Consider the following 12262-nt stretch of genomic DNA (forward strand, 5'->3'; position numbering starts at 1 on the left):
GTGACTGCAGGAGTTTTTACAATGGTATCTCTCAAAGTGATGTAAGAATATTAAATTGTAAAAGAAAATTCTTACATGCCTACAAAATTTAATTTATGGTTTATGTCTCTGTGCAATCATGCTAATTATCTTCCTGAGGCAAAAGGAGAGACAGACCCAAATCATGACATCCCTGCAAGCAATGGAGCTATATTTCCATATTGATAGATTAACCTATCTGCAGATATGTAAGTCCAAAATACCTTGAATACAGGGGCATCTCCATGAAGCTGTTACAGTTAACTTCCTCATCTCATTATGATACTGTTCATGATGGCCACCCTCTTGCAGCTGACCGAACATTTTGACTTCTAATTCCTCTGCCACTGCATAGTAGTGGTTACACAATAATACCCTTTGTCCAATACTCTTCAAGTCCAGCTCCTGCCTAAAGAGGTATACATAATTCTATAAAAAAAAATACTTCTTTTATGCTAAGTTTAGGACAAATGTTGAATAATTTCTATCTAGGTTCATACCAAATGGGAATACTTGAAATGTACACATTATACCTGCACTGATCATAACATTTTGGTCCTTTTAAATTAAACCTCACAATGGAAAATGTCTGCATCAGTACGAGAAAGTACAAGGCTCCTATGTTGTTGTAGGGTTTAATGACAAAGCTCCTATAAATCAGATGATAATTATTGCAAAATATTACATATCATATATAGCTGAAAGTATTTTTTAAAAAGACACCCAATGTGAATGCATTTTTTTTATTAAACAGAAATAAGACTTCGAAATAATTTAAGCGTCAAACAAATGCTAAATTAGAATTTTTAAAAAATGAAAATGGTCTCCTCTGAATGATATTTCACTTACTAATACTACCTCTTTTATGGTCGGTGGTTCTTTCCGGGGTTTTCCCAGGTTCTTCCTCCACCATTAAAAATGGTGTTAAACCCAACAACAACAACAACCTCTTTTATGACAAGCATAACAATTTTTAATTATGCCTTTAATATAATTTTTGTAAAAAGGATCCATTACAATTTTGTCTAAATTTGTGAATATTTCATTACTTTGTCATATGTGAAGATGAACTCATGTTCTATGAATAGGAGCAACTGTACAAACCTGTATATTCAATCATTTTCTGCAAACATGATTAAATGTTCAGACCTGTAGATTCATTCATTTCCTTGAGTAGGACTGATTCTACAGACCTGTAGAATCTGATTCATTTATTTCCTTGAGTAGGAGTTTCTCTACAGTCCTGTGAATATGTTGATTTCATATGAGTAGCAGTGACTGTACAGTCCTGTGAATATGTTGATTTCATATGAGTAGCAGTGACTGTACAGTCCTGTGAATATGTTGATTTCATATGAGTAGCAGTGACTGTACAGTCCTGTGAATATGTTCATTTCATATGAGTAGAAGTGACTGTACAGTCCTGTGAATATGTTCATTTCATATGAGTAGAAGTGACTGTACAGTCCTGTGGATATGTTCATTTCATATGAGTAGAAGTGACTGTACAGTCCTGTGGATATGTTCATTTCATATGAGTAGAAGTGATTGTACAGTCCTCTGGATATGTTCATTTCATATGAGTAGGAGTTTCTCTACAGTCCTGTGGATATGTTCATTTCATATGAGTAGAAGTGACTGTACAGTCCTGTGAATATGTTGATTTCATATGAGTAGCAGTGACTGTACAGTCCTGTGAATATGTTGATTTCATATGAGTAGCAGTGACTGTACAGTCCTGTGAATATGTTATTTCATATGAGTAGCAGTGACTGTACAGTCCTGTGGATATGTTCATTTCATATGAGTAGAAGTGACTGTACAGTCCTGTGGATATGTTCATTTCATATGAGTAGGAGTTTCTCTACAGTCCTGTGGATATGTTCATTTCATATGAGTAGAAGTGACTGTACAGTCCTGTGGATATGTTCATTTCATATGAGTAGCAGTGACTGTACAGTCCTGTGGATATGTTCATTTCATATGAGTAGGAGTTTCTCTACAGTCCTGTGGATATGTTATTTCATATGAGTAGAAGTGACTGTACAGGCTTGTAGATTCACTTATGAAGTAAGTGTATATACTTTTTGAATAAATAATTGATAATCTATGCTTTAATAATGGAAAATAATTTGATTTTTAATATTATAATGAGCATCACATTATGGGAGCTGCAATTCAAGATACTGTACTGCCAATCATGCAATGTCCTGTCCTTGCTGAAACAGTTGTAATGTTTTACAATCCAGTGTAGTCAAATTTTGCTACTTTTCCATAAAATAACCACAAAGAATACAGATTTTTCATTTATATGTTTATTTTTCCTTACAAAATGCACTAATGGAAGAAATGAATCTCCAACCTAGCTCTTCTCAAATGGGAATGTGCAGGCCAAACTGGGAAAATTTATATATTTTGTGACTAGGATTTAGGCAGAAATTCAACCTCAGAAAATCCCTTCACAGTCAAAACATAGCTGTCAGAATGATTTGTAAATATTTAATACATACGATATCCTCATTAATCTCATTTTTCAATTAATAAATTACCATGGTGATATTATCTTGATCTGGGAACCAGTCTGAAGATTTAAATTCTGGACAGAAGAAAACAGGACAAGCTGATCGGAGTTCATCTCATAGTCTCCATTTTCAGCAGTAGAGCTCAATATTTTACACACGGCCAGTGGTAAAGAAAACAAAACTCCAACATCGACAATGGACACTAGAATGAAGGGACTTTTGCTGTCTGGAAATTAAAATAACATGTGCATTGGAATTCTTCATATAATAAGGATGCTATAAATATAAAGAAAAAGAGAAAAAAGAAAAGGAAGGACAGAATTTCAAATACTATAACTTATTATTTTTGTTTTAGAAACAAGATTCTACCTGTTTTGACCATGGTCTTGAACTAAGAAACAGAAAAGAGTAAACACCAACTAGTTTTGTAAAATTCAACAAATAACTTATTTCCTAAGAATATAAAGTGAAAATTTCTAAAGAATTAACAGTATTGTGAATTAAACCCCAAATATTCCTAAAAGTTTTATCACAAGTCCAAAAGTATAAAGTTCCAAATGAATTCCAGTGGCATTTCAAATATGTTCCAGTACTGAATGTGTTAATCTGCCTGTATTTTGAATATGTTATTGTGCGAATAGCCTGGATTCTGGTGACGTGCGAAGATTCTTTTCTTGTATCACAATAATCTAAAAGTATTCTGATCTGAATTCACCATAATTCCAAATTAATGTGTCTGATACAACAAGAGTGCTTCACTGTGTACTGAACAGTTGAGATTTTGCTAAAAATTACATTTTAATTAGTACTTAAATTAATGAAATGCGAAGGGTACCAACTGTTTCTTCAGATGAAAAACTGCTCTCTGCATTTTTAAATTCATGGTTTGAGGCAACTATGAAAACCCCATGCATAATAGTGATTCACAGTATAAACTATTCACCTTGCATACTTCCTGACATCAGCTGATGGCTCCAAATCCTTCTGGCTGATTTTTCTCTACCATGAAGTCGTGACAACTGTTCTGCCATACCATCTCTAAATAAAAATGGAAGTGTACCACCTTAATAACAAAATCAGATTGTTCCAGAAATAAATGGAAGTGAGACTGTGGTGGGAGTGGGGTTTGAAAGGCACTTTTTCAAAGACTCCACTATCCATCAAACGTCTGTTTAAAAGAAGAACAAAACCTCAATGGTCCCCTGGCTTTTATAAACAAAAAGTGCCAGTGGAGTTTGCAAGAGGTTGAAAGGGATACAAAAAAATCCACATAGCCTATGGAAGTGAAAGCTATCATTAATATTCTGTATGCACTACAACAGGCTTGATGCCTGGTTCCAGTAGAGGAAAAGATTTAGTTTACTCAGGTCTTATCCTCCATCTTGCCTTACGCAAGTATCTAATTTTGTCATCAAATTTCTACAAATGATTCTTGGAAAATCTTGGGAATACATTTCAACATGTTACTGGTTATAAATTTTTACTTTTTGGACAAAAAGAGCAGGCTATACTAACTTTTTCGCTATCAAAGACAAAGGATAAAAACCGAGTCAATCACCTACTCAAATGAGTAAGATAGCAGTATTTGATCGTTTGAATGCCAGGAATGATATCATGTCAAAATTATCAATTTGTATCAATTGTTTGCACCAGCAATCATTTAAAGTGTTACATTTTGCGAATTTCAAAATTAATACTGCTTCATGCATAATGAAAGAAATATATATAAAAAACAAAAAAATATTGAAGTCAACTTGAATGACATTTATACAATTTTCTTGAGGTGAATCACAGAGATGTTTGGAATAATAACTTTTCATAAAATAAGGTGTAATTAATTTTGAAATATCTTCATTTAGAAATCACATGTAACTAATTTTGAAATATCTTCATTTAGAAATCACATGCAACTAATTTTGAAATATCTTCATTTAGAAATCACATGCAACTAATTTTGAAATATCTTCATTTAGAAATCACATGCATGCTAAAAATATGATCTGGCTGTGACTATTATTCTCCAAACTGTTCCATTTACCCACTGGTGAAGAATACATAATTCACAATCTTTATTTTGAGTATTTTTCATGTCAAATTTCTCAGCAATAATAATGGGACTTTCTCTTTCTCTCATTTCACTTAGTCAACTTGCTCTGTTTCCTTTTCAACTGGAAATATCAGATGACTTATAGCACTTGCTTCATTAACTTATTCCTTCGATGGCAACTATACCAATTTCAAACTAATTTGTGGCAATTACACAAAATGCTCAGTGATAATATGAAGCAAGTCTGTGGAGTTTTATTCCACATAATTTTCCAAGTATAAAGAACATGTATATAATATAATATATGAAGCAAGTATATGAAATATTCCACTCAGAAACTGGTGACAGATTTGGCTGCTTTATCTACCATTCCATTACCCTTATTATCAAACAGTCCATAATAATTTTTCAGACTATGAGCAAACCAGGTTTCTGGGCTATTAATGGGTTGTCAGATTCAACGTGCTGTGATGCTTTCAGCATGGTAAAGGAAGATAAAATGTGTTTGTTAGGAGGTTTCCAAAAAGTTCAAAGATTTTAGTCTAGCTGTAATTTCTGCTGTAAAAATGGAGGTTTTATCCAATAACAGCCTCACCAAAATAACAGACCTACGCCAAATATATAAGTATCAACCCAATGACTAACAGCTCACCCTTGTATATTGGTAATGGAAATTGCCTTCTCTTAAGTAAGAAACCCATAGAAAGCATCACTCCACAGACTAACAGGTCACAATTGCTCAAAGACATATGATATCTTTCAAGATGCACATACAGGAAACACTTATTTCTTCATGTACTTGCAAACAAATGTGCATACAGGAAACACTTATCCCAGCATGTGATCACAACTATAATGAGCAAATAGGAACCACCAATCTCAGTATTCACTTGCCAATATATATGCATAAAGGAAACAACCATCCCAGCATGTTCTTGCAAATAGATGTGTATACAGGAAACACTCATCCCAGCATGTACTTGCAAATAGATGTGCATACAGGAAACAATCATCCAAGCATGTACTTGCAAATAAATGTGCATACAGGAAACAATCATCCAAGTATGTAAATGCAAAAAGATGTGCACAACTTTTCATCCTCACTTTAGTGTTCCACCAACATTTGGCATAGTGTTACTTGAACAATTTGAACCAATGGAATATCTTAAAATGGTTAGTGACTATTATATTGGTCCACTGTCAATCCCTGGATTAAAATTATTAGCTTAAGGATTAAACATGTGTTTTCAACTGTTATCACAATCAAATCTTAATGAAAATCAGTTGTTCCATTACAACCACTACACAGACTATCAGTTGTTCCATTATAACCACTACACAGACTATCAGTTGTTCCATTATAACCACTACACAATCAGTTGTTCCATTATAACCACCACACAGACTATCAGTTGTTCCATTACAACCACCACACAATCAGTTGTTCCATTACAACCACCACACAGACTATCAGTTGTTCCATTACAACCACCACACAGACTATAAGTTGTTCCATTACAACCACCACACAGACTATCAGTTGTTCCATTACAACCACCACACAGACTATCAGTTGTTCCACTACAACTACCACAGACTATATCCACATTTTGCCCTGTTCACAACCTACAATTCATATTTGCATAAGAAATGTACAGACTATTCCATGCTATTGTCTTGTGACTTTTTAAGATCTTTTTTCACTCACACCAATTACACACTGATAATAAGCATTTAATGGGCCAAAGTTGAAAACTGAAACAAAATCAAGATATAAAATATTCTTCATAAAATGTTTCTGATGAACATATATAAACCTCTTCGATGATAACTCATGGGAACTTCACTTGTGGGCTCCACTGAGTTACAATCATGGATGGAAGCATTCAAAAATCAGCAGTGCAGAAATGTCATGGAGAATACAGAAGGGGTTCAGGGATCGGTAACCATAATTAGCCAGTTAACCTGAAACCTCTATTATGACACAAGAACAGACTTACTGTTGACCTGAATGCATTATGCTTTTTAAAAAAGTAGTGAGAATGAAAATGACATCAACTGACATCACCACTGGAGAAGAAATACCTATCTAACTGGGCAATAAAACCATCGAGTAAAGAAGTATTTACTTTTTAAATTTATTCTTTTTCTTTTCAGAGTTCCCACCAGCAATTTGTTCTGGATCAGACTCAGTTTTGACTGGACTTATCAAGTTCAAGGTTTTCACCCAGTCACTGGCCTTGACCACTGACCGTGACCCAAACTGGGAAGGAGGTGTGGTTGATGAAGCTGACCCTTCAATTGAAGAAGCACAGCTATTTATCTGAAATTGAGGAAATAATTTTTTTTAAATCAAGTACTGGTACATAGATGTGACTTGAGATAGTGAACAAACACAGAAATATGAAAGACAAGGACATAAACCATGATAAAAAGACTTTTTATGTAAAAAGTATTTTAACTATTTCATTATCAAACAATTACAATATTTTGCCTTCATATGAACTGAACAAGAAAAAACTCAAAAAAGGCGTTGTTCATGGTTTGTTTGAATCAAATGAGTCAGAGCCCAGGCAACATTCTCCACCACAAACTCCCCACATTTTCTTCAAATTTAACCAATCCCCATATCTTGATCATTATAGTGGGGCGGAGGTATCTCTCTGAAAAAACTCAACCAAGGTGAAATACTGCCAAGTGTTGAATATTCTACTGCATGGCTAAAATGGAATACTTGAGCTAGTTAACTGCATCAATAACATTTTAACAGCCATTTTAATACCAAAAGGCAAAATCTCCATGCAAGCAAGGTGAGGATTCTCCATATTTTCTTTTCCAAAGTAGGAGTCCAGGACTCCTTCCATGAAAAAATTGAAATCCTATAAAGAAACCTTTTCATACTTGCAGTAATTCAGGACATTATGTATGTATACTGTATGTTACCAATATAAATGTCATCAGAGTGCTAATGCTTCAGGACATTATGTATGTATACTGTGTGTCACCAATATAAATGTCATCAGAGTGCTAATGCTTCAGGACATTATGTATGTATTCTGTGTGTCACCAATATAAATGTCATCAGAGTGCTAAAGCTTCAGGACATTATGTATGTATACTTTGTGTCACCAATATAAATGTCATCAGAGTGCTAATGCTTTAGGACATTATCTATGTATACTTTGTGTCACCAATATAAATGTCATCAGAGTGCTAATGCTTCAGGACATTATGCATGTATACTGTGTGCCACCAATATAAATGTCATCAGAGTGCTAATGCTTCAAGACATTATGTATGTATACTGTGTGTCACCAATATAAATGTCATCAGAGTGCTAATGCTTCAGGACATTATGTATGTATACTTTGTGTCAGGAATATAAATGTCATCAGAGTGCTAATGTTTCAGGACATTATGTATGTATGCTTTGTGTCACCAATATAAATGTCATCAGAGTGCTAATGCTTTAGGACATTATCTATGTATACTTTGTGTCACCAATATAAATGTCATCAGAGTGCTAATGCTTCAGGACATTATGCATGTATACTGTGTGCCACCAATATAAATGTCATCAGAGTGCTAATGCTTCAAGACATTATGTATGTATACTGTGTGTCACCAATATAAATGTCATCAGAGTGCTAATGCTTCAGGACATTATGTATGTATACTTTGTGTCAGGAATATAAATGTCATCAGAGTGCTAATGTTTCAGGACATTATGTATGTATGCTTTGTGTCACCAATATAAATGTCATCAGAGTGCTAAAGCTTCAGGACATTATGTATGTATACTGTGTGTCACCAATATAAATGTCATCAGAGTGCTAATGCTTCAGGACATTATGTATGTATACTTTGTGTCAGGAATATAAATGTCATCAGAGTGCTAATGTTTCAGGACATTATGTATGTATGCTTTGTGTCACCAACATAAATGTCATCAGAGTGCTAATGCTTCAGGGCATTATGTATGTATACTTTGTGTCAGGAATATAAATGTCATCAGAGTGCTAATGCTTCTGGACATTATGTATGTATACTGTGTGTCACCAATATAAATGTCATCAGAGTGCTAATGTTTCAGGACATTATGTATCTATACTGTGTGTCACCAATATAAATGTCATCAGAGTGCTAATGCTTCAGGACATTATGTATGTATACTTTGTGTCAGGAATATAAATGTCATCAGAGTGCTAAAGCTTCAGGACATTATGTATGTATACTTTGTGTCACCAATATAAATGTCATCAGAGTGCTAAAGCTTCAGGACATTATGTATGTATACTGTGTGTCACCAATATAAATGTCATCAGAGTGCTAATGCTTCAGGACATTATGTAAGTATACTGTGTGTCACCAATATAAATGTCATCAGAGTGCTAATGCTTCAGGACATTATGTATGTATACTGTGTGTCACCAATATAAATGTCATCAGAGTGCTAATGCTTCAGGACATTATGTATGTATACTTTGTGTCAGGAATATAAATGTCATCAGAGTGCTAAAGCTTCAGGACATTATGTATGTATACTTTGTGTCACCAATATAAATGTCATCAGAGTGCTAAAGCTTCAGGACATTATGTATGTATACTGTGTGTCACCAATATAAATGTCATCAGAGTGCTAATGCTTCAGGACATTATGTAAGTATACTGTGTGTCACCAATATAAATGTCATCAGAGTGCTAATGCTTCAGGACATTATGTATGTATACTTTGTGTCAGGAATATAAATGTCATCAGAGTGCTAAAGCTTCAGGACATTATGTATGTATACTTTGTGTCACCAATATAAATGTCATCAGAGTGCTAAAGCTTCAGGACATTATGTATGTATACTGTGTGTCACCAATATAAATGTCATCAGAGTGCTAATGCTTCAGGACATTATGTAAGTATACTGTGTGTCACCAATATAAATGTCATCAGAGTGCTAATGCTTCAGGACATTATGTATGTATACTGTGTGTCACCAATATAAATGTCATCAGAGTGCTAATGCTTCAGGACATTATGTATCTATACTGTGTGTCACCAATATAAATGTCATCAGAGTGCTAATGCTTCAGGACATTATGTATGTATACTTTGTGTCACCAATATAAATGTCATCAGAGTGCTAAAGCTTCAGGACATTATGTATGTATACTGTGTGTCACCAATATAAATGTCATCAGAGTGCTAATGCTTCAGGACATTATGTATCTATACTGTGTGTCACCAATATAAATGTCATCAGAGTGCTAATGCTTCAGGACATTATGTATGTATACTTTGTGTCACCAATATAAATGTCATCAGAGTGCTAATGCTTCAGGACATTATATATGTATACTTTGTGTCAGGAATATAAATGTCATCAGAGTGCTGAAGCTTCAGGACATTATGTATGTATACTTTGTGTCACCAATATAAATGTCATCAGAGTGCTAAAGCTTCAGGACATTATGTATGTATACTGTGTGTCACCAATATAAATGTCATCAGAGTGCTAATGCTTCAGGACATTATGTAAGTATACTGTGTGTCACCAATATAAATGTCATCAGAGTGCTAATGCTTCAGGACATTATGTATGTATACTGTGTGTCACCAGTATAAATGTCATCAGAGTGCTAATGCTTCAGGACATTATGTATGTATACTTTGTATTGTTGTTGTTGTTGTTGTTGTTCTAGGGTTTAACGCCATTTTTCAGCACAAGATAGGCTATAAATGGCGGCCAGTATAACTGGTGGAGGAAGAACCCTGGAAAACCCAGGGAAGAACCATCGACCCACGAGAAGCTACCGGCAGGCTTTCCCACGTACCAACGTTAGCCGAGCCTTGGACTCGAACCCACGCAGACAGAGGTGAGATGGCAGTGATCCTTTACGGAGAGCGCTTTAGACCACTCAGCCACTCGGGGCCCCCATACTTTGTGTCACCAATATAAATGTCATCAGAGTGCTAATGCTTCAGGACATTATGTAAGTATACTGTGTGTCACGAATATAAATGTCATCAGAGTGCTAATGCTTCAGGACATTATGTATGTATACTGTGTGTCACCAATATAAATGTCATCAGAGTGCTAATGCTTCAGGACATTATGTATGTATACTGTGTGTCACCAATATAAATGTCATCAGAGTGCTAATGCTTCAGGACATTATGTATACTGTGTGTCACCAATATAAATGTCATCAGAGTGCTAATGTTTCAGGACATTATGTATGTATACTGTGTGTCACCAATATAAATGTCATCAGAGTGCTAATGCTTCAGGACATTATGTATGTATACTTTGTGTCACAAATATAAATGTCATCAGAGTGCTAATGCTCATTCATTGTAAAATATTTAGCATTATTAAAAAAAATGAAAATCTGAGGCAAACAAAAACTTCGATTACTGCGATGTTACAACTATAAAAATCCTCAGTGGATTTACCTTGCCACTCTTTAATTTTGTGTGCAGCTATAACGAATCAAGGAGGAGATTAAAGTTTCTATTCTATATTAATCTTTTTGATAAGCTGAATTCCATTTCAGATTAATAAATTTGCCAAAACACTGACAGATGCAAAAAATGACCACACTGTATTCAAAGTCTGTTATTTCGTTTTTAATCAAAACAACATAATGTACTCACTTTTATCTTCATGATATTAAACAAACTTTAACAAACCTCTCCACTGTAGGCCCATAATCAAAATCCTTAAGCTCTGGACCTTCCTCCATGACTCTCATCAATTTTGTTACAGTTTCCTGTTTTAAACATTTATAGCTAATTCTCCTTGATACAACTATGTGACATGAAACATGTTCACAAGCCCAATACATTTAGGTGAAACCAGCAAAGTCTGGAAACAAAGTCTGAATACCTCATCTGGATTCATATTAACAAATGATTGTACTACAACCCTGAACTGGAAGAAATCATCCTCCAATCTGTCACTTTTACCTAACTCTTTTAACTGTTCATTCTACGTATCTTCCAGTATATTGGTCATTCAGTTTTCTTTATCAGAATTATGTATATTATCTAGAATTATATATATTAGCTATAATTATGTATATTATCTATAAATATGTATATTATCTAGAATTATGTATATTATCTATAATTATGAATATTATCTATAATTATGTATATTATCAATAATTATGTATATTATCTATAATAATGTATATTAGCTATAATAATGTATATTATCTAGAATTATGTATATTATCTAGAAATATGTATATTACCTAGTTTCAGTCGGCCAGTCTATTAAGTATCAGCCGAGCTTTTGGCACCAAAAAAAGTATGCATAAAGGTCTCATCAGAAAGCACATATGATCGCTCGAAAACAAAGGTATATCTCTACATATGATGCAAAAGCAATTGATTTTATGATGATTAAGATGGGATTTCTTATTTCTTTGACAAACAAAATAAATTCTTATTCATCATCATCATCATCATCATCAATCTCATGACCTAGTGTGGTCGTTGAGGCACTGTGCTGCTGAACATCTGACCAGTTCCCTCCACTTGTCTCGATCATGTGCCAATACCTGTGTCTCCGCAAAACTTTTCCTGGTCCATTCTGTGATGTTGTCAGTCCACTTTTTTCTCTGTCTACCTCTCCTTCTGCCACCCTGGACGCTGCCCTGCAGGACTATTGTGGAT

At 34.3% G+C, this 12262-nt stretch overlaps 1 protein-coding gene across 2 annotated transcripts in view; it reads right to left on the reverse strand.

Annotated features, from left to right (window-relative positions):
• The window catches only part of LOC149787382 (DNA repair-scaffolding protein-like), a 101440-nt gene that overhangs the window by 72841 nt on the left and 16337 nt on the right, over positions 1-12262 (reverse strand). For both annotated transcript variants that reach the window (XM_089977971.1, XM_089977970.1), the window contains exons 5-8: positions 6717-6910; positions 3484-3578; positions 2568-2766; positions 243-427 (exon numbers count right to left, since the gene is read on the reverse strand). In XM_089977971.1, coding sequence (XP_089834097.1) covers positions 243-427; positions 2568-2766; positions 3484-3578; positions 6717-6910 — 673 coding nt within the window. The remainder of the gene's footprint in view (positions 1-242; positions 428-2567; positions 2767-3483; positions 3579-6716; positions 6911-12262) is intronic.

The sequence above is a fragment of the Sinohyriopsis cumingii genome, chromosome 12 (assembly GCF_028554795.1).
Source record: "Sinohyriopsis cumingii isolate HCF-2022 chromosome 12, ASM2855479v2, whole genome shotgun sequence".
Lineage (NCBI taxonomy): Eukaryota > Metazoa > Mollusca > Bivalvia > Unionida > Unionidae > Sinohyriopsis > Sinohyriopsis cumingii.